We start from the raw sequence: 26,762 nt of genomic DNA on the forward strand, positions 1-26,762 counted from the left end.
CGTTTTTTAATTCGTTATTGGATTCGTTTGTTGGGGTTTGTTGGATTATTCGGATATGGTAGGTTTGTCCCAATGGTTTTGGTTTAAATTTTTTTAAAGTATTTAATTCCTTAAATTCGGGTAATCTGGCGTTTTATTTGCGTAATTGTGCTAATGGTTTAATTTTAATAGGTATACGGTTTCCTACCGCTAAGGTCCGGGTGTTTTTAAATTTTTGCGGGTATTATCCTGCGATTATTTTTACGCTATTATGGGTTATATAAATGTCGTCGTAATATATAATCCAGTTTATTTAACTGTATTAATCCGGTTATATTTACTAATGGGTAGTGGCGTTTAATTTTCGTGGTTATTTGGAGTCGGGGGTGTTATTTTAATATCCAGTTACAAAGTCGGGATATAAACCTGGAATATTCCTGGGATAAAATTGGGCGATATATCCTGGTTTATCACACTTAAAATATTTGCCACTCTTGGGATTTTTGCGAAGTTTTTTATATTATATCGCGTTAAAACTTATAAATCCGTTATATATTCCGTAGGAAATATTATATTGGCGAAGCGGTTTAGGGTATTAATATTTGCGTTTTATATTGGTTTATCGTAAAATTGGTCCCCATTCGCTACGTTTTTCGCGTCGCTCCAATTTTCGTTCGTTAAATCGGTTATTAATTTTAATTGCTAACTTTACGTATTCGTTTAAAACATCCGGTCGGCTTTTTTTAATAAATTCGTTTGTAACCTTTTTTTTAAATCCCGCATAAAAAGGTGCTATTAGGGTTTCGCGGCCCCATAGTAATTTGGCGGTAATTTGTCGAAATTTATTAGTATATTTGGATACCGAGTCCGTTTAAATAAAACGTATTAATTTACGTTTAACCGTACGTCCCTCGTCTGGGCTACCGAATATTCCTCTAAAATATTTTTCGAAATTTTCGTAATCGTCGAAAATGCGGTTGGTTTTAATTTTACGGTTTTTTTTTATCGTGGTCCAAATAATCTCGTAGGATTAATTTGAATTCGGCGAGCGTATCGCCTTTTAATAGCGAAATTGCGTAAATAACCTTATTTGCATTATTATCCAACTTATTCTCGTTAAAATGAGACTAAACCCGGGTTTTTATAAAAAATTCCTGCAGGGTATTTAAGGTTCTATGGTAAGGTAATAATAAAAAATATTTAATATAATTCCTATTAATTCGATTAATTTGTTCGGTCATTCGTTCCTGGAGCTGTCAATTTTCCGCTTGGAGCGTCGCGACTATTTGGCGAGAAGCGTTAACGTTGGCCGGAGCGTTAATAGTAAAAAAGGTTTAAATGGTGGTTTTGTTGGAAAATATCGTTTCGGCGATATTATTCGGTATACTTTAAGGTAAAATATTAAACAGGAGCAGTTAAAATATTATAATTAAGGTATTGGGTAACCTGTTTTTAAGGTAAAATATAATGGGTTAAAGCAATTAAACGTCTTCATTGGGTAATTGGGGTTTTTAATAATGAAGGTGAAATTATAATCGTTTTTAACAAATATTAAATTAACTAAATTATAAGATTAATTGCTATTTAGTAATCCTAAAATCGAGTTTATTCACATAGTAATAAATATCTCCTTGTATAATTCAGTAATTACTCCGTGTAAATGATTATACTTACTTTGGGGTAATTACGGCCAGGGGTAATTACTTTTTTGGCAGTGACCGTAATTAATTTTTCCCGGTGATCGGGTTAGGGTTCTTTATTTTATTATTACGTGACCTGGTGTGTCCCAATCCTTGCCCGTGTCTCAAGATTCCCGCTGATTCCCGCTGATTCCCGCCTGGGTTCCGACACTCCTTTTTTTGCCCAATAGTGTCGGTCGCAATCCTGGTCGTAACACTTTTACCGGAGCAGGAAAAGCATTTAGCTCATTAGGTGCTTGCGCAAGCCGTTTTAGCCCTTCCATTAACGCACTTAAAACTACGTTTTTTTGCGGAACGAATTTTTCAGGCCGCCGGAAAGACAAAAGGTTATGGAAAACGTTGGATAACCCGGTTTTTGGTTCGTTATCCAATCCTTAAAACCCAAAGGCCCCTCGATTAAAAGACGCCCGGGTTAATGGGGCTATTATGGCAATAATTAAATTGTGGTGGTTTTATATTATTAACCCCGTTAAAAACGATATTAAACCGGAATGTCGGTGGAATATGGACCAAGTAGATTTATTGGAAAATAAAAGATTTAATAGTTTGGTACTAAATTTTAACGGGATCCAGCCATTACAGCGAACAAAACCCGGAACGCGGTGCTGGACGAATAAAGTCGAATATATATTGGTTACGGGGGTTATTATACCTCCCTTTGTTATATTTAAAGGAAAGAACGTATAATAATAGTAATTTGCGACGGATTTAGGCCTTTTTGATAATTGGCAATTTTATATAATTGAAAACGGGTGGACAAATAACGAAACGGCTATAAAATGGTTAAAAAAGGTGTTTATTCGTACATTTAACCCAATACCCCTAAAAAGCGGTTATTGGTGTTCAACGGTTATAAATAACACGTGACGGACGAACTTATGCTTTTTTACCTCCAAAATAATAAATAATTCCTATATTTACCCCTTTATTCGTCGCACGTTTTTCAACCATTGGATTTATCAGTTTTTGGGCAGTTAAAAAGGCTTATCGACGTTAATGTGGATTTATAAGCCAATTTTGCTGTTCGACGGTTATTGGAAAACGAAATTTCCTAATTTGCTATTGAAGAACCAAGTTAAAAACATTTATTGGAAAAATTATCCAATTTGGGTGGCGTACGACGGGGTTATAACCGGTAAATTTGGTTAAGCCGTTTTAAAACCCTTTTTTATTGGAAAATGATAATGCCATCGTCGAAAAAGGTAAAAATAACGGTTTTTAAAGGGATAAAATACCGGAAAATCCAGCCCAAAAATTAACGACCCGTTTTTATTTATTTCGAAAACCTTTAAAACGACCCAAAATATTCAAATTTTAATTATAGGAAATTTCCAGGTCCGAAAAAATAGCGCCATTTTACGGCTTTTGTTTGCAAAAGTTCAAAAAAGTTTCGAAATTAAAAATATTTCAATTGGTTAAAATTCAGCAAAAAGTCAGTTAATTGGAAATACAATTGGAGCTGATATGGCCGGTAAAAAAAAGGGTAATTCCAGATTTAAACGAGTTTTTGGTTAATAAATAGAATATTATTAGATTGCAGGAAAATAATATAGAAAATTTGGAATTTTTAATTGATAAGAAAGAGGTTAATAAACCGGAATAGCCTGAAAACGATTATATTTTTGTGCGTTGATAGTTTTATTTTTAAATCGATTTCCGAAACGCGAAATTTTGTTGTTAGAATTTTGGGGGTGCAGTTGTTAAGGGGGGTGCGGTTAGGGGGTACCCAACGTTATCCAAACAGCAGAGAGAAATAGGGTGTCTGTTTCCCAGATAACATAAAGCAACCAAAAGAAATATTACCGAATTTCTTTTATGAACCACTGTGCTTCCTTTGCTTATTAACAGATGACCAATAGATATTAGAGCGCGTCTCACACAAATTTCTGCTTGTTCGCCGTCAACCAATCCTCCAGAGTGGCAGCCGGGCGCCCGGCAAATTTCCGGACGTTTTCGGCGCCAGTTTTGAGCCTCTCCTCGGTGTACACATCCTGGGGCTTGAGCAACGACAGTGCGACCGGCTCGGGCATGTGGTAAGTTTCGACCACGTACTTCAAAGCCGCCTCGTCGCTTTCGAAGCCCTCCACAGCCGGCTCAGGCAGACCCGCCGCGCGCGCGGCGAGCTGTGCAGCGTCCCGCAGTGGGACCAACTGCGGACCCAGCAGCACGATGTGGCTCCGGCCCTCGTCGACCTCGCTCTTGATCGCCGCGGGGCCCTTTGCACCCAGGTTGCCGGCGACGGCGCCGATGTCGTCGGTGGTGATGTAGTCCCACTTCGCGTCCGGGGTCTCGAGCCTCGCGTTGCCCGACTTGATGAGCGGCGCGTACCGGCCCAGGTTGCTGGCAAAATAGCCCGGACGGAGCGCGACGTAGCTTCCCGGCCCAAAGACCTCGTGCAGCGACACCTCGACCATGGCGTGGACCTTGGTGATGGCGTCGTTGGACTCGGCCGCGGCGTGCGGGTCGTCGCCAAAGGTGTAGAAGCTGCTGACAAAGATGACAAACTCGACCCCGCCGGCCTTGAGCGCCTCCACGGCTGAGCGCATGCCAAACTCGCCGCCGAAGACCACGTAGATGAAGGCATTCTTGGCGCCCGTCTTCTCGACGGCGGTGCGGACCGAGGCCGGGTCTGTAAGGTCTGCCTGCACGCGCTCAATATTGGCGGCGCCGTCAAAGTTCGGGATGGATTTGGTGGTATCGCGCATGGCCAAGACAACCTCGGCGCCCAGTTTGTGGGCAGTCAGGGCGGCGACACTGCCGATCTGGCCGGCTGGGCCAAAAACGATGAACTTTGACGCCATTCTGTGGCGATTTGCTCGTGTGTGATTTCGTAAAAAAATCGAATTGTTGCTTTTCAATAGGGGAAATGTGGGCAAAGATGGAATGAAGGCGTCAAGCTATGTGAATCCAGTGGCTATGATGTTAATCTGATCGCTGGTCTGAAATAGTTCACAGGCGGCGTCCATCCTGTATTTATAAATCATCTTTCACTTTTATGTAATCAACCAGGGCAGGAGGATATGCTTTGCAATTGTTTGCCTATATCGATACTAATCCTGTAGGGAAACAGTCGTTCAACAGCATTTGGGGGTTGTCCAGAACATTCCGCCGGTTTCAGCTTTCGGCGTAAACTGGCTACCTCGTTCCGATTGCAGGCTAACAGAATCTGAAAAAGTAAGCCACCATTCATAAAAGATACATACAGTCGCCTTGTCGCGTCTCGCTCGTGTCTATTTGTTAACTCCGTGCGGGACAGTAGCCCCACGTCCTAGATGTTGGGTGTGTAATTTTGCACGGGCGACTAAATCCGAGCGCGAACTCCGCTTAAACGGTGTTGGACTATTATTAATGTTTTCGCTTAGCAATCCTCCGTCGATTAAAATCCCAATGACAAATCAGGATAATGTTTTACAGTAAATAAAATTGGCAAAAATAAACAGATTGCACTTTAGACATGAGATAATCAAGATTATTGATCATGATTTAATTTATATTTATATAGATTAAATTGGAGGAATGTAATACCACCCGCTTTTAATTTGTTTATAGCGATACTTCTTTCGTTGCTTACTACTTTTCGAACTCATTCTGTATTTTACTTAAGGCATTCCAACCCCCCCCCCCCCNNGCCCAACGGGGGCCCGTGTCAGCCCAAATCGGTGGGGTGGGTAACCCGTGGGTGGGTTAAATCTTTTGTGGGGGCGCCCGGCCCGGCCCAAAACTGAACGCGGGTTTTCTTGGCAACCCGCGGGCCCCCGTGAAAAACCCGTAAAAATAAAAATTTGTTAAATTTTATTTAATAATTTTATTAATCAAATTAAAAAAAATTGAAAAAATTAAAATTGGAGTAAAAAATATAAAATATAGTTGTTAAATTTTATTTTATAATTAAAAAAAATTGTTTTTTTACTCTCAATTTTTTTGGATAATTTATTATTAAATAGAACCCGCGGGTTACCCAATTCGGGCTGAGCCCGCCAGCCCGCGGGCCCCCATTAGCCCGCCAAGAAAACCCGTGGGCCATTACGGGCCCCCGCCAAGAGCCCATGGGCTCGTGGGCCGGGCTGGGCTAAACCTGTTTTCGGGTTTTGGAATGCCTTATAATACGCTATATTCACCAAAAGATGGCGGGATTCAAAATAATGCCACTTCACTCACCATATATCTTTACGATTTTGTATTTATTTACTTTTTTCAAGATTCAATTTGTACAGAGCTTTACCTGTAATTCTAGCGGATATAATATGTTTATAATGCAAATAACCACCAAGAACGACTAAATTGGACAAGGCGTTGTCAAATCAAACGAACGCTATTTTGTCGGCCATTCCAATTGGCCGCAAAGCTATGTGGCTGAAAGGTATATAAGCGTTCGGTCCACCCTGCCAGCGTGGTCTAGACTAAGGACTAAAACTACTACGGCCAGCGTTAATAAAGCACGGAAACTATTTCGTTAGCACCTTTTAACGAAAATTTCATGTTAATGAGAAAATAAACTAATTTCAAATCTAATACGATGCAAGCACAAGGTTTTATCCTATGAGCTCTTTAGTTAGGGACCAGAGTTAGGGTTTTGTAATTTCAGGGTCCAAACGTTACAGATATATTCACAAAGACCAAATGTCTTTGTAATTATAAACTGGTTACACTTAGCAAAAAAGCAACGCGAAAATGAAATTGGGATGATTACGGAAAGTCAAAGCTGCTGATATTGGTCTAATAATAACGTTGGGCTCCACATCTCCGACCCCCCTAAAGTCCGGCCCCCTTGAAAAATGTAACGACGAAATACCCCTTTTATAAACCGATTTAAATGTAAACCTATCAACGCACAATAATACAATCATTGTCAGGCTCTCCCGGTTCGCTAACCTCTTCTCCATCGTTCAAATCCTCTAAACAGTCCCTATTATTTTCCTGTGCTTCATAAACGTTTTTTTTGCTGACCAAAAGCTCGTTGGGATCCGGAATTACCCTTTTCCTTTTGACCGGCCGTACCGCCTCCAATTTTGCTTTTAACAAACTGATTTTTTGCTGAGCTTCAGCCAATAAGATATCCTTGGTTTCGAAGCTTTTTTGGACTTTTGCAAACAAAAGCCGTGAAGTGGCGTTACTTTTTTCGGACCGGGAAATTTCCTGTAGTTGAAGTCGAATATCTCGGGTCGTTTTAGGGGTTTTCCAAATAAGTAAAGATTGGTCGTTAATTTTTTGGTTTGGGCTTTCCGGTGTTTTATCCCTTTGGAAGCCGTTATTTCTACCTTTTTCGACGTTGGCGTTGCTATTTTCTAATAAAAACGGGTTTAAAAGTGGTTTTGCCAAGTTCACCGGCCATAACCCCGTCGTACGCCAACCAGATTGAATGGTTTTTGCTATAAATGCTTTTGATCTGGCTTTTCGATAGCAAAGTAGAAAGTTTCGTTTCCCAACAACCGTTGAACAGCAAAACTGGTTTACAAATCCCAGGTGACGTCGATAAGCTTCCTTTAACGGCCCAAAAACCGATAAATCCAACGGTTGAAGAACGTGCGACGAATGAGGAGGTAAATATAAAAGCTGAATATTATTTTGGAGGCAAACAAGCATAAACTCGTCGCTGACGTGTGATCCGTGGCCGTCGAGAACTAATAAACGCTTTTCAGGAGTTAAAGGTTGGGTATTTGGAATAAACACCTTTTTTAACCATTCGATACCTGTTTCATTATTTGTCCACCCGTTTTCTGTTGCATGAAATTGCCAGGTATCGAAAGGACTTAAATCAGCTGGAAACCATTGTTGCTGTACGTTTTTCCCCTTAAATATAACGAGGGGAGGTATAACAGCCCCCGTAGCTGATACACATTCGATTATGCTCGTCCAACCCCGCGTTCCAGGCTCTTTTCGCTGTAATGGCCGGATTTTATTACGCCCTAACACCAGGCCATTAGATCCTTTGCCTTCCATTATACCTGTTTCGTCCATATTCCAACGGTTGGCCGGTTTTATAGTATCGATAACGGGATTTTTCAAATAGGACCACCAAGATTTAATTACCTCGGTTGTAGCCCCATTAACCCGGGCATTTTCTATTCGCCGGGGCCTTTGGGTTTTCAAAATTGGATATCGGGCTATAAAACGGCTAACCCAATGTTTCCCAAGGCTTTTTCTTTCTCCGGCGGCCTGAAGAATTCGTTCCGCAAAATAGCGTAGTTCTTGATGCGTTGGCGGAAGGCCTAACGCGGCCTGCGCAAGTACCCAATCTGCCAAATAGGTCTCCTGCTCCTGTGAAAGCCTTTGACAAAATCTTTTCGCTTGTTGAATTGACTGGGCCCCCTTTAAACGATCGTGAAGGGTACTCCGAGGAATACCCCATTTTTGCGAGGTTTTGTGAACTGATTTGCCATTTCTTATGTCAGAAATGGCAGCAAGAAGCTGATTTTCAGTGTACTGTTTCATTGGAAAGTTTGGAGCAAGAATCTTCAAAATGCAAGTTCTAAAGTGAAAAATTCGTCTAGATATTTATAAAATAAAACAAAGGGTTGACGTGGCTGAGTAGATATTTTTAGGGGCCGGACTTTAGGGGGGTCGGAGATGTGGAGCCCAACGTTATGGGGAAAGTTTAGCGGTAGCCCGTTTGATTGTGTTTTGAAATTTGTGAACGCCTATTTAAATGCCGTCTGCTTTTCGCCACCAGTTATCTGCAAAATTTGAAAATATACTGTTTGCTTTTAATAATTATAGCAAGAAAGTTGCTAGTTTCCTTCTTTGAGTCGGTAATAAGCAGTTATGGGAAATAATCATATTACCCACGAAATATATAATTACCATGCTTTATACCTACGCCTATATTATATCCTTACTACTAGAGGGCTGGGCCGGTGCTAGGGAGGCCAGATGGGGTTTTATCCCTCCTGACGACACCTGCCCAAAAGGAACACTGCCGGCAGAACAGAGGATTATAAGGATATAATTACGCGACTTTACGTAACCTCGAGACTATAACATCTGGATAGGTGCTAAGAACCACATAGCACCCATAATATGGAAAAAAGACAATTTTACAAAAGCCACCATAGTAAATCGTAAGCACTATTTAGTACTAGAGCTCACCAAACATTCAAATTCATGTTTTTTCGGTGATCCGTAATTTGTTTCCACCTTTTTCAACGCCTGTTTAACCGACGGATATATATCCAACTCGCGTGCTCATTACTTATCTGCTATCTGGTAATAGGATTTGCCGAGATGCTATTGCTTACACTTGAGAAGAAATTACAAAAAACCCCCAGGTTTCCCTTTCTCAAATTCTTCCCTTTATTCAACAGGGATATAAACATTTGTTACAACTTGATTTCATATGCTTCGAATATTCTCCATCGTTAATCCTGTCTCGCCCAACAGCCGTTCCTATGAAACTTTACTAAAGCACCTAAAAATATTGTTAAACGCGGCGAATCAAACTCGGATCATTCAAGATAAAAGTCGCAGCTTCTTCAAATATTATAATAATAACGATTCCGACAATTGATCATCAGTGGTTTCGGATTCTATATTTGAGATTCTATATTTGGAAACCAGTTGTTATTCTCTTCCCCCTTGGCCTTTTAGGGTCGCAACCCAGACAAAGCACTCAAATCTTGAGACGGATTGAGTTTTATCTGCCACAGTTTTATTCCTTGCACTGTTGCACTTTGTCATTAGCTTAAATTCTTTGCAAAGCCTTTATCTAGTTAAAGAGTATAAAGAGGTAGCTACAATCTCTCCTTGTACTACCTTTCTTCGTTCAAACCAATACAATACAGTTTACCACACTCTTTTCAACAACTTCTCTTGCCTAAGAAATACAAAGATACATTCTTTTTCTATTTGTAATTGCTTCAAGCTCTTACTACATAATGAAGGTTTACGGGATTTTCATTTTTGCTCTATCCCTTGCGGTGGGAGTCGTAGCTGAAGGTATATTCCAAAATCCCAAATTCAAACAATTGAAGTTGGTTTATACACCGTGCTAACCTTTGTTTCCTTCCTCCATCTCAGTGGCATCAGACGAAGTGGCCACTGATTTGAGCGTTCGTGATGTTCAAATGCCCTACCTTGGTAAGAAGGCGATTCTCTGCAAAAAAGAGACAGACTCGGAATACTGACCTTAGAATGATGGATTCAGATAAGAGGACTATGAAACTCCTCCGCAGAAAGAAATCGAGCAGCACGTCTTTATCTAAAAAACCAAAGAGCACCACTAACTCCAAAGTTGGAAATATTTGCTTGGTCGGGACCAAATTTGGACAATGCAGATTTGACGGCTCGTGTAATGCAAGCGATGACAACAAGCGCGTTGCCGCCTGCATCTAATAGCAGTTGAAGAATATTCTGGAGATTTAAAGATTAGATTGCTAGCGAGGTGGATTCTGCAGTGGATGCGTGAACGAAGCGGGCTTTCGGGGGGGGGGGTGTCGGTTGTTACGGCATTTTGGCCTATTTGTTCGTTAACATTTCAATACAAAAAGGCCGCAGCTGGTCGACAGTTGTCGCCTAATCACCCTGCTATTCTCCTGTTGTTCGAGTAACGCAGTTACGATGGGTTGGGTCTAGCCTTAAAATCCCAGGTTTGAACCCAAAACCCTGCCAGTGGCCGTACACGAACCTATTCGGTTGGTTGGTCCTTGCTACAACTGAATTCGTAACCAGCAGGACCGTGGCACTGCCCGAGAAATCGAGAAGTGTCGGCGCCGGGAACCTGTTGATCAAGCCATCGGTTCGAGTCAGTTGTCGGCTGTGCAACATACCCTTTTTGTAACAAGAGTCAATAACGCTGGGATGTGTAACTCATTTCGTGCATCACAGAGTAGGGATCCCCGCGCTTGTTTATGTGTAATGCGTATTCGAAAGTGTTAATCACGTTGCCGGTCAGCTGCGAGCCAAGGATTATTCAAAAAAGGCATATGTCATGTCAATACCAGTAAAAGGAAGTTTCAAAAGGTTATACTTTGTCAGCGCCGGTTAATGTTAAACAAGTTCTATCCTTGTTTTTGTTTTATTTTTCTCCAGTTTGATTTTCCTTTCGCACACTAAATTTATCGCAGCGGAAGGAGGATGCTTATTGGCAAAAAGACTGAAACTGGACCGAATATTACTATCCATAACCCATTTCGCCGTCGGTACCCGAATTACGTTACTGCCAAATTTGGTGGGGAAAAACCAGGTTGTTTTGGTAGTTCTGGTTTTGCGGCCGTTAAAACGCCGGTTTTGGCCCAAAGCGCGGACCCAGTACCCATGTTACGAAAGTATTGGAGACTGAGGTAACGCTTGTGGATGAAATCCTCGATCGCCGTATCGTTAGTTGCATGTAAATATGGCGAACCACCGTTACCAAAAATAACAAATAAGTTCAAAAACGGTACGTCGGTAAAGGAATGTATGATTATAAAATTCGAGGTTTGGATTGGGAATTCCGAGGCCGGCGTACGGTTGATTTATTCCAGTCTGTAAAAAATTATATGATATCATATCAGCCCCAGAATTGGCGATATTATAATACAATGTGTACTACCCCGCCATTTGCTCAACCTTTGGACTCTTATAATAAAATAAACTGAGAAAAAAATGAAATTAAAAATCAGTATGCAATAACAAAAAACTACCACATTTAGCAATTTAAAAGCAGTATATATTACAATCGGTCATCTCGAAATATTGAAACGGATATTCAATCGTTATTAACAATTTTATTTACTGTTTTATCCAACGTGGAACTTGTTCATTTTTGCGGTTCTTACTCAACTAAACTTAGCAAAATATTGCTCGTCGAATTGTCGAAAATACCGCCAGAAATGACGGAAATCGACAAACGGTCCTCAGACCTGAAGCAGGGGGGTCTTTTGGATACACTTACAGGTATATACACAACCACAATCGAACGTAGTTCAATTGTTGAACTTTAGGTTTTTTCAGGGATAAGCCCTGAAACTAGCCTAACTCCGATGGTATTTGAAAGAAACAGGGCAACTTGATTGTATGCAAACATCCAAAATCAATTGCAGCAAGACGAACAAACAAAGAACTCTGTGCTGCTGGCTAACCAATCTAGGATGCACTCTGAACAACTGACCAGTCTTTTCTCACAGCCACGCTCGTCTCAACCAGTTCTTTGTACCTGGTTTTCCACGCCGCACCCAAAGTCCGCATCGGCTCTCCACCTGCTGCTTCCACCTGCGAGTTCACCCACGCTACCAGCTCTTCCGTGCATGAATCCTCCTGCCCATACAGACTATGGAACGTCTTGCCAAGCGACACTGGGTCAAGCATCGTCTCCCCATCGTCAGCGACCCACCGCCCCTCGAACTCTGCCACCATCTCTGCCCTGGGAGGTAACTGCGCGTCTCCGGCAAAGACTCGTGCTATTACCTGCGCCTGGATGTCAAAGAATGAAAAAGTCGAGATGTGATATGGAACACCGACGAATGCCAAGGTCGGATCAGGGATGTAGAAGATGTCCTTGTGGAGGTTGTGGGTGATGAGCCCGTCCGCCGTAACAATCACCTCGTGATCCTTGGTCTTGCGCGCATCTTGCAAATCAAGCCACGGCCTCTGCATGCGTGGCCCGAGGTAAGGGTATGAGGTTATGTAGCCGGTGGCCATGACGACGTGGTCTATGTCGTCGAGAACCGTGCCGTCCGACAGATGCACAGTGCCAGGCAGGTGCTTGTGGGAGCCTGCCGGCTGTTCTCTCGAGGTTGGGTCTGGGAGCTCAAACCTTAGCACCCCTGCAACACGCTCCACGTTGCTGCTGTCGGGAAACATGGTCGTCGGCAGGTCAAACAGTCCCCCCCGCGAGGACTGGTAGACCTTGTTCGCCATGGAAGCCGTCTCCTTGAGGATATCCAGAGACGAAACGCCAGCTCCGACAATGAGCACGTTCTTGCCTGCGAACCCAGAAGTCTCGGGTCCGCGGTACTGCTTCGAGTGCGTGATGGCGTGCGGGAACAGTGCCTTCCAGGCAGCCAGTCCCGGAATTTCAGGAACGCGAGGGACGTGGTAGTGGCCAGAAGCAGCAACCACGGCGTCGAACGTCCACACACCCTCCTGGAACCCGTCGCCATCGCCCATGCCCTTCGTCCGAACGTGCCACTTTCCACTGGGCGATTTCCAAACATGCAGCACGGCCGTGTTGAGCTCGATCAGCTGCTCGATGCCGGCTTCGTCGACTATCGAGGCGATGTAAGCCTCGACCTCCCGGTGCGTGACGAACTCCGGGGTGCCGGCGGGCCAGTCCACGATGCTGCTGCGCATGAGCGTGGTCGGGACGTTGTTCTTGAGCCCCGCGTAGCACGGGCCCGGCGGGGCGTGCGTGACGTCCTGCAGCGGCGTCTCGGGCCGGTCGCTCGGAAAGGCCGGGTCTTGGGGCACGCGGCTGTCGAAGAGCCAGTTCCCGCCGACGTTGGACCCGCGCTCAAAGACGCGCACGTTGAAGCCGTACCGGAACAGATGGGCTGCTGCCACGACGCCGCTATACCCGGCTCCGACGACGGCTACACCCTTGATGGGCCGGCGGGCTTGGGCTTTTTTTTTGTCCCCAGTGTGGGGAGTGCTGCGAGGTTGAAAGTCGCTGGCGGCGAGGGGTGGTTGGAAATGGCCATGAGAGGTGGTATTGCGGCCGGGTGTTTCTGCTAGGTGTGTCAAGACCTCCATTGTTGAAGAAGCAAGTTTTCCTAGGTGCGTACAGATCAATAAAAAAAAAAAAGTATATGCATAAAAACATCCCTTTTGAAATGCAGCTGGTCTTGGTTACCATGTAGCGAAAACACTATTTCTATACTACAGGGAAGGCCCCCCCGGATCCGGATCGACCGGGCTTCCCTTGACTGCACAATCGAACTATTCAGGTTGTGGCAGCAACGCAGGGACTTGTGGGCTTCTTTCAAGGATGTTGTGCGGGGGATAAGAGCACTGGTTGTTTCTTTGCTGAGGGCAGGCCTGGGGTGGCATGCGGTGCTTCAACTGGGCGGTGGCGTCATCGCAAGTTGGATGGTGTGACAAGACCAACTTCGGACTATTACGGATGGAGAAATGTATTCCTTTTAAGGAAAGTTTCATCCTTGGAGTGGGTTTGGGATTAGACGGGACCGAGGCGCGGAAAAGGAAAGATACTTGGGATCAATGACATTTCTGGGCAAATGCTTATCTTGAGATGCGTTTGTTTGCAAATACTATGCAAAAGAGGGGAAGGATGTTTTATAGCGGATTTTGATACTGGTCAAATTCACATACTGAGAGTCCCTTCAATATACAATTGCCACTATCTACACTGCTTGACTCTTAGGTCCCTTGGCAGCTAAGTTAGCTATCCGGTGAGCGTGCCGTGTTCAACAACTTCAACTACTGCCCTGCTCCGCCTCCTTCGCCTTCCTCGCCCTTTCGCGATGATGGAGCAGCCGGATCGTAAATGCCGTAGCAATCATGGCCGCTGCAATGAAAACCATGGTGATGAAACCCTTCTGGTACCGCGGCGAGTCCACCTGCTGCCAGATGAGCAGCGGCAGCCAGGCCTGCACCACGTACGCCATCTGGTTCATGGACGCCACGACCAGGGCCCTCTCCTCGTTGTCGTCGCTGCAGATCTCGTGCGCCCACGCAAAGGTGAGCCCCGAGATGCCGCTCGACACGCTGCCAAAGATGAAGCAGAACCACTTCCACCCGACGGGTATGTACCAGACGGCCAGGCTGGTCTCGGTCACGATCTTGAAGCAGCCCGCAAAGACGATGGGCGGCCACCGCGCGCCGCGGAAGACGGTGTCGGACGTCCAGGCGTACAGGAGCGTCATGACGACGGCGACGGCGGCCGCGATGGTCGGGTACGAGTTGATGGCCACGATGCTGTAGCCTTCCGACTTGAGCCAGAGCGCAAACACGGGCTGCTGGCCGTAGCCGCCGCCGTTGTTGAAGAGGATGTAGAGCAGCGAGAGCAGGTAGATGTGCCACGAGGAGAAGATCTTTTTGAACTTTTCCTTGGTGTAAGGCGCGCGGTTCGCCCGCCCCTCGAGCGCCATCCTCTGCTTGGCAATGTCGATCTCCGCCTCGGTCAGCCACCACGCCCTGGTGATTTCCGGCACGTCGGGGAAGAAAAAGTAGCCGGCGATGGCGATGGGCAGCGACACCACCGTGTTGATGATGAAGAGCCACTGCCACCCGTGGAACCCGCTGGTCTGGTTCAGGGTGTAGGCGGCCGCCATCAGGTAGCCCGAGAACATGCCGCCAATGTTCCCGCTGGCGTGGAAGATGCAGCTGCGCTTCGCCAGCTCGTCCTTGCGGTACCATGATCCGATCACGTATTGCATGCCCGGGTAGAAGGCGGACTCGGCCAGGCCGATGAAGAAGCGGAGGACGTAGATCTGGGTTGCCGAAGTGCACTTGGCGAGCAGGATGGTCAGGACGGACCAGACGACCTCGCATGTAGGGATCCAGATGGAGGGTTTGATGCGAGTAAGAAGCATGTTGCTGTGTCGCATCCATAAGTGTTAGTGTCAGTACGAGAATGTGTCAGATGAGCTGCCAAAGAGAAATGCCTGCGGCACTAACCTTGGTATCTCTCCAATAACATAACCAACCGTCCAACACGTAATCATGTAGTTGAGCTCGTTGCCATGCAGGCCCAGGTCCTCCTTCATGCCCGACACAAAGGCACTCGTGATGTTGATCTGATCCAGGTTCTTGATAAAGTAGCCCAAGGAAGCCATGGTGAGAATGACGGCATCGAGCTTGAACAGAAAGCGACGCTCTTCCTTGGGCTTATCCAGAGTGTCCCAGATGGTTGAACGCCATGATTTCTTTGGCTGCTTGTCAATGACAGCTGACACCGATGGGGGGCTAGAGCTGGAATGTTCCGATATGGCCCCTTTGCTGTCGAGTGGCCCATCAGAAGTATCATTTGAAGCGGATATCGATTGCTTTGGATCGGTAGCGGCCATGATGAAGACTCGCTTATGGCTGGGAAGGAGGAGCACTGGTTGAAGCCCTGGGGAAAAAGGGCAAACCCTGTGGATACGGGAGGAAGCTGAAGCCAACTACTTAACATAATCATAGGAAAGTGCTGTAATTTTACCCGACCCTGAGCCCCTGTCGTCGCAATGCTATCATGAACAGTAGGCTGGTCTGTTTGGCCAAGATAGTAAAGCAAAAGCGAGACTTTCAGCCTATCCGAAAACCCACCTCCTTTCTTGGAGTCTTCCTTGGCGTCACGCTTGCACAATCTTGTCTTCATAAGATCTCAGGTTTTATTGACGCCGAGACGATGCGACTGTGAGTCCAGATTACCTTCCCAGAGGAGGTATTTCTAAGCCGAACGCCCAATAAATACCCATGAAAATGGCGTGCCAGACCTAGCCAAGGTTTTTTCTTATCAACATTGCGCGTTTTAAATCAGTGTCTAAAAGAAAAAAAAACCAATGCCGAATAACTACCGAGGTTGGGGCTTTGGTTGTTTATTTCCGGAGTTGCTTGTTGGTAGGTTTTTTAGTGGAGGATGGCAAGCGGGGAATCCCGTCTGATTATAGCTGGGATGTCATTTTGATTTCTTGCACATTTCCAAACACCCCCACGGATTTCCAAGGGTTCGTCGTTCGGGAAATATCGAGCTGCTGCAGTGTGTGGTTGCAGAGGAGACATCGCGAAATACGTGTGGGGAAACTCGCGATATTCGTCCAGTCAGGGGTCCCAAGTCCAACGCGGGGATTCGAACTGACGTGATTTTTGGACGAGATAGGGTCCAAGGCGTCATCCACGACCATCCTGTCATGATCCGCAAAAGGGGCTGTCAAACCCCTCACCACTATCATCAGACGACTTGATTTGGACGATTTTTATGGGCGCGCTCCTCAGTCCAAGTATTTCTAAGCAGTCGGCATGTGGAAGTTGGTTTTCCTGGCAAACGATGCTTGGTATAAAACTTGGTTGGGTTGACAAGAACAGGCCAACGAAGCTTGTCGAGCAAAAGAAAAAAGAAAAAAAAAAGAAAAAGAAAAAGTAAACAAGAAAAATCAAATTGCATCAAAGTCAAACAGAGGCTAATTAGGCTTTCATAAAACCATCCCTCGGATTTGCTTGTCAAGCCACGCCCAAAATGGCCCCTGCCCCTATTGATCCCATCATCCCCATCGCCAACACCAAGGCGCCACCAAAGCCCAAACAAGACCTCGACATTCCCGCTCCCGCGCGCCAACGGCTGGAAAAGGCGGGCATCGACCTGTCGCAAGGCTACCCGTACTGGCCGGCGACCCCAATCTACCTTCAAGATGTATACAAGATCCGCGACAAGGAGCGCGAGCACGTCGACCCGGCCCTGCGCGCCGACAAGTCCAAGAAGGCGCTGCTGGGCGCGGCAACAAAGGTGACGGACCTGACGACGTACATTGGCACCGAGATCGAGGGCCTGCAGCTCAAGGACCTGACGGACCAGCAGAGGGACGAGCTGGCGCTGCTGGTGGCGGAGCGGAGCGTCGTCTTCTTCCGCGACCAGGACCTGAGTCCGCAGCAGCAGCTCGACCTGGGCAGGCACTTTGGCGAGATCGAGATCCATCCCCAGGTGCCCTACGTGCCGGGCCTGCCCGGGGTGAACATCATCTGGCCCGACCTGCAGGCCACGCAGCAGCCGGCGTCGTTCCGGAGGCCCGGGGGCGCATCGAGGTGGCATTCCGACCTCGTGCACGAGAAGCACCCGGCCGGCGTCACCCACCTCCACAACGACACCATCCCATCCGTCGGTGGCGACACGCTCTGGGCGAGCGGGTACGCGGCCTACGAGAAGCTGTCGCCGGGCTTCCGCAAGCTTATAGATGGGCTGGAGGCCGTCTACCACTCGGCCCACCAGTACCTAGACCAAGAGAACCCGACCGCCGGGCCCAAGTACATTGAGCGCGTGCACCCGCTGGTCAGGGTGCATCCCGCAACTGGATGGAAGGCCCTGTGGGTCAACAGGGCAATGACGGACCGCATCGTAGGCCTGGACAGGGAAGAGAGTGACGCGATCCTCAACCACCTCTACCATGTGTACGAGACCAACGTCGACATCCAGGTCCGGTTCAAGTGGACGCCTAGGACGAGCGCCATCTGGGACAACAGGTAAGCTTTCTCCCCTATTCTTCTTTTTTTTTTTTTTTTTTCCTTTCTTTTTTGCTGCCAATCCTTTCCGAAGGTAGTTGGACTCGGCTGCTAACCACTGTCGTGATCTCTCGCGTGTAGAATCACTATCCACAATGCCAGCTGGGACTACGCTGGCAAGGAGCCACGACACGGGACCAGAGTCACAACGCTGGCCGAGAAGCCATTCTTTGACCCGGCAGCGCCTACTCGACGCCAAGCCCTGGGTCTACTTTCTGACGATGAATTGGATGGTCCTATCCAGACGAGAGTTTAAGTCACGCATTTTTTTGGTGTCTGCATTTGACCAAGATTGTGTTTTGCATTGTCGTTCCGGCTCGGGAGCTGTGCTGCTATTTTACATGGGGCAGTTGACCGGATACAACAGGGAAGAATATGGACTTTTTGTCCATGTAGGTAAGAATAATAGCTACTTAAAAGCGCCCTCTAAGCCTTCGAGACTTGTACACTTGTGCCTTGTCGCAAGTCCGGGACTATAGATTTATATTCAATGCTTGTGAGCGGCAGCATTAAAAGTCTTGCGATTCCCTAGAGTGTGACCTCCTTTGACCTTTGGTTTAAGAAGATTAATGTTTTGAGCAAAGAGTTGAAATGCGAGAGCAGTAGATTTATCTGGTTTAGCAATCAGCAGTACATTCTTTCGGCTCAATTGCACCTGTTCTCATATAGAGAATTCTTTTTCGGGCTGGTGACACCAGCTGAGATGTGGAAACCCTTTACCTCAAAGAGTTGTGTACGGCATATACCATCGGGTGGACATTTTCTTTTGTACCTCGTTACTCTCCAACCATAGCGACGGCTAAATGCAGTGCGCGTTTTATAATCTGCATGTTCGTCTGGCACCTTTCCCTGCATATATTTTGCGCGATGTCAGCACTCAAAATACCTACCAACTCTATGTCCTTTGAGGCCGGACTGAACCTTTGCTTGTGGTTTTGTAGACGCTTTGTACCCAATCCGGAGGTTGGAGTCACGGTGTCAACCATCTGGCAGCTCCCGAGATAGTCCGCACTAACAACATCGTTGAAAATCATGCCCCTGAATTCTAATCAGGTGACCAAATTCCCCGTTACAACGCATTTGGGGGTTGGGGAGGCAATGGAAGGGACCTCACACGCCCAGCATTCGGAGGTATTAGACAGGAAATCACCCATCTGCCATGACTGTTGGGGCCGTGGATACCTCAAGGAACGAGGAAAGGAAAGTATGCTGCTGCATTAACAAAGAAGAAAAAGAAAAAAAAAAAAAAGGGGGGGGGGGGGATGGGAGACAAAAAGGGTAAACTCGCAACTTGGCCCAGCTTCGGGGATTCTGCTACTAAATGATGCTTGCAAATCAACGAGTACTCTGACCTCTCAGAATTTCTTGCAATCTCAGCAACCGTCAGGCAGGGCCCAGCTGCGGTCAAAGCATTTGCATACCGACGAGTTCCAGCGCCACAAGGTCACCGGAATCAAGTTCGCCACCCTCACACGGCATCCCTGGGTGACTACTGCGTTAAGACTCACACCTTATCAACTGCCAAATTAACTATTGTTTACACACCCTGAAAAACCAAAGCATACCGCTGTTCACTCGCCGAAATCGAGCAAATGGTGCATGTGCTGCTTGACTCCGGGGGCGGAGGGGCGAGGGTCCTCGAGGCCGCCATGGTTGGCGGGATGGAGTAGCAAAGCGCGAGGATGAGAGGTCATTGCCATAATGAGGTCATTCATACAGCGGCAGTGGCAGGGCGACGGGTAAATGGAGCGCGGGTGGCGGTTTCTGGATGTCTGGGAACCTGGAAGGCTGGAATCGCGGTTGATACGGCAAAGGTTCTTTAACAGAAACGAAGTGAATTTACTGGGAGTGACCTGACCCGTGTAAATGACAGCATCCCATCCATTCTTTCTATCCGTCTATGGCGCGTTATAGTTAGTTGAGAAGCCTGTCTCATCTTCTTCTTCTTCCGCCAATGAAGACCACATCCGCCAAAGTAACGACGCTGTGTCTACTGTCCATGGTATCGAAACAAAAAGCCAAGCTCACGTGCTTACTCGTCATCCTCGTCAATATTGCGAATCCAGTCGTAGCTCACCTTGGGACTCATCTCGCCACGCAACAAGGCCGTCTTGACGTCGTTATACGACTGCTGTTCTATGTCGTGGCCATAGCCTTCAATCTGCTTGGCCTTGGTCCCTTCGCACCGCCGGATGAACTCGGCACCCACTTTGCGAACAAGGACGAGAACCTGCTTGCGAAACTCGCTGTTGACGTCGGGGCGCGTTTCATTGCTCGGCTGCTCGGCGGGCGCGTCGTTGCCGCTCGCCGAGCCCGCAGCAGGTGGTGTCTGATGAGGCCAGCTGGTGGGTATGACGCGAAAAAGAGAGGATGACGAGTCCGGGCGAGTCATGGCCATGGCGCTGTCCTCTGCACGGGCCCGGGTCTGGCCATGGTCCTCTAAGCCATCGCAAGTTGCCGAATCTCGCGCATTCCGCGAATCGTTTTGCTCTCGAGGACTGCCGGTCCTGAGCTTCTCGGCCTCCAGGCCTAGGTGCTCCAGCCTTCCGACGATTTGGTAGGCGGGCGCGTTTGCTAGCTCCTCCAACTTTTGGTTCTCAACATCGATCGGGAGAGAGAGGAAGTAGTCCTGCAGAATGTCTTCTTGGCTAACGTAACCGAGCCAGTAGAGAGCTTGGTGCATGACGCAAGTCATGAGCTGCTCGCATATATCTCTGGACAACGGCTCGTTTTGCGACATTTTTGTTGTCGTCTTGTTGGGAAGGTAGCCGCCCCTAGGTGATTCTGTGTGGAAATGCGGGTGAGAGCCTGCGAGGGATATTTCTGGGCAAAATATGAACGGAAATGCCGAAATTGTAGACTTGAGCTTAATGAAATTCAAGAAAGAAACAAGAGCTGACAGATAATTGTGCAAACCATATCATCACGGTGTGTCAGGTGTCAAACCCAAGGTTGAGCAAGCAAAAGTGATTGATGGGCGATTCTTTGAAGATTGCCAAACAGGCAGCAGCAGCACCAGGCGCAGCAGCAATCTCAAGCCGGGTGTCGGCAATTGCGACCTTGAGACAAGTAGGTAGCATTGGCAGCCTGTTGCCGAAAATAGTTGGCGAGGCAGCGAGCTATGAGGCAGGCGGCACGCTGTCGATGAGGCAGGCAAACATTTTGTCTGGTACGTTTGACTTGCTCTGCCCTGAGTAATGATTCGATTGGAAGTAGGAGTTCAAGTCGAAATGTAGGCAAGCGTATTACTGAAAATGAACCAGAGAGCGACGCGAGACCAGGTAGCTAGGTAGACAAGCTGCCATGAGTAAGTCAAGGTGGAAGGAAATGCATAACATAATTGAAGCTGAAGCAAAAGAAAACGACAGGCTTGACTGCATGCATCGACGCCAAGACCAGCCAAGCTCGAGGACTGGCGGAGGCATAAACGATGGTGGCACATGTCCGTCTCAATTGAAGCTTTTTCGTCTGGTTGTTTCCGTTGGGGAACTGACATGAAAATCTGCAGGGGTTTACAAACAGAACAATCGAGGGTCCGGGTCCAGGGACGAGGAACCCCGCCAAGCCCCTCTTTTGACCCTTTTGACAGCCACAAGTTGAGCCTATATCCAACGTGAGTTTGGGTTGTAAACGTGTACGTACCGTACCGTACCGTACCATACAACCACCATACATAGTATATGTGGGTTAGGGTTAATCCACAGTGTCAAGGGTGCATAAACTGGCTAGGCCTGCCTGCCCTCCCCCCTCATTCCAATCTCACATGTCTCGGTCGTCACTCTCGGGCGAAATTGCGTGCGACAAACTTTACAAATACAACTCAGATAACAACCAACCGCCACCTTGGTCCCCCAACAGTTGGCTAAGCTCAAATACAAAATGAACATCTATCGACCAATCTCCATGCCCCCTGTTTATCTATACTGTTCGGAGCAGGAGAACTCCCGGTTGACGCACGTCTTGTCATCTCACGTTATCCAAGATCCTCTGGTGAAACTTGGCTCGATGGCGCAATGCACTGCACATTGAGTTTCAAATACCGGGGCAAAGACACCGAGCCACGCTAGCCCAATGAGCTTAATCTGGCCGAACCCCATAGTCTTAGACAAACACTCACAAACTTACAACTCGAATGGAATATAACGCAGCCATGTCGCAGGACCCTTTCCGCTTGTGAAGCTTTGGTCCAACAATACCCCCTTTACAGGACACTATTGTTTGCATCCCAGGAGAGAGAAAGAGACGCGTGAGAAAAGATTCATGTCACCATCTAATGACAACTCTCAACCTGGGGCATAAAAAATATCGTACAGGTCGGCTGTCACTTGTTCAGCCAGACAGCACAGCATAAATAACTGCGGAGATGGCGTCCAAACTCATCTCGGAGCAACAGCCACTGCTTCGCTCGGTAATACCCTCTGGGAGGTCGGGACGTAACACGCCGATACTGCACGAACCCAGCATCAACAAGTCGTATCTCACGGGCGACGATATCCCCTCTCGGGACTATGAGCCATCCCGAGCGGTTGAAGACAACGTCCTCCCAGAGACTTCGCCATTAGGCCGGACTCTTACTCGGCGCAGCGTTTACCTCCTCATTATATCACGCGTCATCGGGAGCGGCATATTCGCGACGCCAGGTGCCATTCTCCGAGCGGTGGGAAGCCCCGGCCTGGCTCTTTCACTATGGGTTGTCGGCGCCATCGTCGCGGCCTGCGCCTTGTCCATCGGGCTCGAGTACGGCTGCATGCTGCCCCGCTCCGGTGGCGAAAAGGTCTATCTCGAGTTCACCTATCGCCGCCCGAGGTTTCTGGCCTCGACCCTGGTTGCCACCTCGGTGATACTGCTGGGGTTTACCGCGAGCAACTGCGTCGTCTTTAGCGAGTACGTCTTGTTCACCTTGGGCCGCGAGGATGCTCCCGAGTTCATGCGCAAGGGCCTCGCCGTCGGGCTGCTGACTACCGTCACGGTGATTCACGGTGTTTTCCCCAAAACCGGGATACGACTGCAAAACTTTCTTGGTTATGTCAAGATCGGCACCATCGTGTTCATGATCCTATGCGGGATCTACGTGGTGGTCGTAGGACCAACCGTCATCTCTGCGTCGCCTGAAAATCAGACCGCGGAGCGTAGGAGGTTATTCGCCTGGGACGACAACATCTGGACCGGCAGCGTCTGGAACTGGGGCATCATTGCCACTTCGCTCTTCAAGGTGACGTACTCATTTGCCGGACTCGAGAACGCCAACAACGTCCTGAACGAGGTCAAAGATCCCGTTCGGACATTGCGGTTCGCGACGCGAGCGGCGCTGGCCACTGCGTGCTTCATGTACATCCTCGTCAACCTCGCCTACCTCGCCGTCGTGCCGCTCGACGACGTCAAGTCCAGCGGCGAGCTGATTGCTGCTCTCTACTTTGAGCGCCTCTTTGGTCCCCAGGTCGGCAGGATCGTCTGTCCACTCGCCGTCGCCCTCTCGGCCATGGGCAACGTCTTCGTCGTCGCATTCTCCCTGTCTCGGGTCAAGCAGGAGGTCGCCCGCCAGGGCCTCCTCCCTTTCGGAAGCGTGCTTTCGTCCACGCGGCCGTTTGGGTCACCACTTGGCGGGCTGCTGATGAATTATGTCGTGTCGGTCCTGGTGCTCGTACTCCCACCGTCCAAGGAGGTGTACTCGTTCATCTTGGAGGTAGAGAGCTACCCGGGTCAGTTCTTCGCCCTGGCCAGCGCCTGCGGTCTGCTGTACCTCCGACGCAAGAAGCCCGACCTGAAGAGGCCGTTCAGGGCCTGGATACCAGCCGTGGTGCTTCGCATCATGGTGTGTCTGGCGCTGATTGCTGCGCCATTCTTCCCGCCTGCAACCGCCCCCGAGGATGGCATGTTTTATGCGACGTATGCCGTTGTAGGGTTCAGCATGTAGGTTCCCACCCGCCCCCTTGGGCACATGATCGTTCCGATGGTATGTTTTGCTAATGACCAACGCGTGACTGCAGAATTATGATTGGTGTGGTCTACTGGTTTGCCTGGACCATACTTCTCCCCAAGCTCGGGGGTTATTGGTTGGAGGAGAAGGAGGAAGTTTTGGTCGATGGGGTGACTATCAAAACAATATCTGCAACGAATTTAGGCACGCCAAATTCCTGTTTTTGGATACGGTCCTGATCGCCATATCTTTTCCCTCACTAACTTTTTTTCCCTCCTGAGCAATCCATAAAACAAAACTTTCGAAAAGACGCGGGAATATATAATTCTATTTCAATCGCTTCAAGTCATATTATCGAACAGCACAAACATGTCCACTTCGACTGGATTGAGTGGGTGAAGCTGAAGTTGCGCTTTTCTCCTACAATGAAGAACATAGTTCTTGAAACGCCCTAATCGCGAGAACCTACGTTTCTTTCCTGGGCGACCTGGCCAAGCTCCTGAGCCGTGACAAACTCATGCCATGTTCCGTTTTAGATTTGGGATCCCCGTCGTATCGTCCAAGTGGCCAAGGAATTCAAAACTGAGTACTATTGAAGCTTTGCTAGTCTCGACCTCAGGACTTGGTCAAGACTTGTTGACGAGTTGTATCCAACCAGGCCAAGGACACTGTGGAGCTTCTCCTGCTCCTGCTCCTTCCAGAGTCAAGAAGCCATTTCGAAATTGAGCTCACTGCAGTTACCCAAGACTTACGTGACAGTGCGTGCAATTAGTTTCGGCAGGCCACAACCCCCCATCCGGGCTATTAAACAGGAACCCAACGAGTCGTCAGAAATCATCGACTAGGAATGTGCAAAAACAACACGCGCAACTGTCCCCGTTCATACCCTGGCGTCAAACGGTGGTGTCGTCCTCGGTGGTGCTCGGAGTGTTTGTACGATTATAGGTGCTACCATCGTCCGTGAGCGTCGCCGTAATAGTGGGCGTGAAAGTCCATTGGGTTGCGCAATTGCCGGATACTCTCACTGTTGGATTTCTTGGAATGGTCAGATAGATGCGAAAATGGAGCAGGCAATGCAGGACTGAATCTCGAAATCTTGGACAACCTAGCAGTTGATGAACGCGCGGGCGATGTAACATCAGTCTACAATCTATCCTATCCCAGAACTCGCGTGTTGACTGACCAATGCGAGTGATTTGATTGGTACGGTGGGTTGATGCACGAACTTTTCCTATGCTCCATAGAACAATACCCGCACGATGTAGCCGGGGAAGCCTGTGGCGCAGCCCTGACGGCCCATTTTTTGGGCTCCGCCTAAAATCGCCTCGGCCAAAATCGGTTAGTTTGACACTTAGGCGATGCCTACAGCCCAAATGGAGGGGAAGGGGAAATAAACGGACATAAAGTATGTCGATCCTGTTCTACCATCCCAGGGAAGAATGTCGGCTTTAATCAGCTAAGCGCTCTTTATCCAATATCCCCTATGCTACCAAATCTTCTTTCAGGTGGGGAATGTACGCATTCCAACTTCGTATATGTCTGGCTTATAGCCTCATCGTAGCACCAAGTCACCCATCCGAATACACGTGGTACAAGACATGTTTTCTGTCTGGCCGTGACAGGCTTTGAGCATGGCTAAATCTCTAGCTCAACCGACTTCATACACTGCTAATTTTTTGATTCATCAAAGCTCTCCCCATTATGACGCACAATAAGTTTATTTATGGTTATGTTAAACCAATAGGAGACGAAACGTTAGTGGTTTGCGGAAATCGCAACGATCAGGAATTTCGTGGCGCATTTATCATACGAGAGTCGTGCACAAAGGGACGGGAGCGCAAATGTTCATAGACCTTGTCTACGCGTAGGAATTAGAAATGAAACAACCGAATAGTGCGAATTGCTGTATGTTATTGGTTCTGTCCTGTCTACCTTTTCATACATGAAAGAAAGTAATTGCAGTTTATTCGAACGGAAAAAAGAAAGAAAGAAGGGGCCACGTGGATCTACGAGTGCTTGAAAAATTAGGTATTCGGATCGCACGTGCGCCCCCTGAATCACAACCCAGTTTAATGCCCAAATGCGATCATCATTGTTATTCCAACAGCAAGGGGTATATTTGCGTGTGGAGGAATATTGTTTTTTATTTTTTTATTTTTTTATTTTTTTATTTTTTTATTTTTTTATTTTTTTATTTTTTTATCTTTTTATTTTTTTATTTTTTTTAAAAAAAAGGAATTCTAGACGCTCTTTGACACATATATCGTCTTGAGCAATTAGTGTGCAGGGAAGCCTGACCTGACATTATAAACCCCCGGCCCAAGCGGTGTTTGCCTTGACGTTAGTCATGGCAATTACATGTTTGTTGTTTCACGAAAAAGTATCCTTCACAGATACAAACTTGTGTCCACCAAAAAGTAGCGGGCTTTTAACTCTAGTGTAGAGACTTTTCGTCCCTATTATTATAGTGGTCGTTTTCTTCACCTACAGTAGACGTCGAATATGAGAGATAAGAAAGGTCAGGTGCAATTGTGTCGTCAAGGTATTTGAACTCTTGGAAATTGCCAAAAATAAACTATCAATTTACCCGCTATCATGCAAGTTGAAGTAATTTCGAGAATACCGGGTCCCGAGTCACTTTCTGCTAGCGGCGCCGTGGGGCTGCGGACCCTTAGGGAGTCCCGTGTGGGACAGACGCCCGGGAAGCCCGTGTGGCCCCGCCTCACCTGGCACCGACTCGCTCGCGCGCGCATGATTATCCTGGTCCAGATCGGAAGGGGTCAGCGGATTAGGTAAAGCAATAAGTACATATATGTCGATAACCCGCTGTTTCTTTGCGCCAATTACCGCCCCGTTGCTTGTTGCACGTCTCTCCTTTGCGGTAGCCTTCTGTCCCTGTCCACGATGCACGTCGCTCTTTTCACCGTGGCCCTCTTGACGTCTTCGGCGCTGTGCCAGGACGCCGTGCACCAGTGGCAGGCTCCGGCCAGCGATGATCGTGAGTCTCTCCGCAACACATGGATCCCTCGCTCCGACCC

General features: G+C 47.7%; 9 protein-coding genes across 9 annotated transcripts in view; 4 read left to right on the forward strand and 5 right to left on the reverse strand.

Annotated features, from left to right (window-relative positions):
• Window positions 1–3,553: 3,553 nt before the first annotated feature.
• On the reverse strand, window positions 3,554–4,480 carry PpBr36_10458 (uncharacterized protein; the record flags this gene model as incomplete). The annotated part of the gene is made up of 1 exon (XM_029897569.1): window positions 3,554–4,480. One exon carries the CDS (start codon window positions 4,478–4,480, stop codon window positions 3,554–3,556), a length of 927 nt encoding a protein of 308 aa, XP_029743994.1.
• A 5,070-nt stretch (window positions 4,481–9,550) lies between these two features.
• Window positions 9,551–10,007, forward strand: PpBr36_10459 (uncharacterized protein; the record flags this gene model as incomplete). The annotated part of the gene is made up of 3 exons (XM_029897570.1): window positions 9,551–9,611; window positions 9,693–9,752; window positions 9,820–10,007. The coding sequence occupies 3 exons, from the start codon at window positions 9,551–9,553 to the stop codon at window positions 10,005–10,007; spliced, it is 309 nt and encodes a 102-aa protein (XP_029743995.1).
• A 292-nt stretch (window positions 10,008–10,299) lies between these two features.
• PpBr36_10460 (uncharacterized protein) lies at window positions 10,300–10,930 on the reverse strand (the record flags this gene model as incomplete). Its single annotated transcript, XM_029897571.1, has 3 exons — window positions 10,300–10,442; window positions 10,467–10,566; window positions 10,832–10,930. 3 exons carry the CDS (start codon window positions 10,928–10,930, stop codon window positions 10,300–10,302), a joined length of 342 nt encoding a protein of 113 aa, XP_029743952.1.
• An 808-nt stretch (window positions 10,931–11,738) lies between these two features.
• PpBr36_10461 (uncharacterized protein) lies at window positions 11,739–13,343 on the reverse strand (the record flags this gene model as incomplete). The annotated part of the gene is made up of 1 exon (XM_029897572.1): window positions 11,739–13,343. One exon carries the CDS (start codon window positions 13,341–13,343, stop codon window positions 11,739–11,741), a length of 1,605 nt encoding a protein of 534 aa, XP_029743915.1.
• Window positions 13,344–14,026: 683 nt separating this feature from the next.
• On the reverse strand, window positions 14,027–15,619 carry PpBr36_10462 (uncharacterized protein; the record flags this gene model as incomplete). Its single annotated transcript, XM_029897573.1, has 2 exons — window positions 14,027–15,149; window positions 15,231–15,619. 2 exons carry the CDS (start codon window positions 15,617–15,619, stop codon window positions 14,027–14,029), a joined length of 1,512 nt encoding a protein of 503 aa, XP_029743917.1.
• A 1,151-nt stretch (window positions 15,620–16,770) lies between these two features.
• Window positions 16,771–18,063, forward strand: PpBr36_10463 (uncharacterized protein; the record flags this gene model as incomplete). Its single annotated transcript, XM_029897574.1, has 2 exons — window positions 16,771–17,768; window positions 17,889–18,063. 2 exons carry the CDS (start codon window positions 16,771–16,773, stop codon window positions 18,061–18,063), a joined length of 1,173 nt encoding a protein of 390 aa, XP_029743916.1.
• A 1,776-nt stretch (window positions 18,064–19,839) lies between these two features.
• PpBr36_10464 (uncharacterized protein) lies at window positions 19,840–20,547 on the reverse strand (the record flags this gene model as incomplete). Its single annotated transcript, XM_029897575.1, has 1 exon — window positions 19,840–20,547. The coding sequence occupies one exon, from the start codon at window positions 20,545–20,547 to the stop codon at window positions 19,840–19,842; it is 708 nt and encodes a 235-aa protein (XP_029743912.1).
• Window positions 20,548–22,170: 1,623 nt separating this feature from the next.
• Window positions 22,171–23,963, forward strand: PpBr36_10465 (uncharacterized protein; the record flags this gene model as incomplete). The annotated part of the gene is made up of 2 exons (XM_029897576.1): window positions 22,171–23,717; window positions 23,795–23,963. The coding sequence occupies 2 exons, from the start codon at window positions 22,171–22,173 to the stop codon at window positions 23,961–23,963; spliced, it is 1,716 nt and encodes a 571-aa protein (XP_029743911.1).
• A 2,356-nt stretch (window positions 23,964–26,319) lies between these two features.
• PpBr36_10466 (uncharacterized protein) overlaps window positions 26,320–26,762 on the forward strand; it is a gene marked incomplete at both ends in the record, with an annotated part of 1,219 nt that continues 776 nt past the window's right edge. Inside the window, 2 exons of the mRNA XM_029897577.1 lie at window positions 26,320–26,516; window positions 26,610–26,722. Of these exons, the coding sequence (XP_029743914.1) occupies window positions 26,320–26,516; window positions 26,610–26,722 (310 nt within the window). The remainder of the gene's footprint in view (window positions 26,517–26,609; window positions 26,723–26,762) is intronic.

Source organism: Pyricularia pennisetigena (genome assembly GCF_004337985.1).
Source record: "Pyricularia pennisetigena strain Br36 chromosome Unknown Pyricularia_pennisetigena_Br36_Scf_10, whole genome shotgun sequence".
Classification (NCBI taxonomy): domain Eukaryota; kingdom Fungi; phylum Ascomycota; class Sordariomycetes; order Magnaporthales; family Pyriculariaceae; genus Pyricularia; species Pyricularia pennisetigena.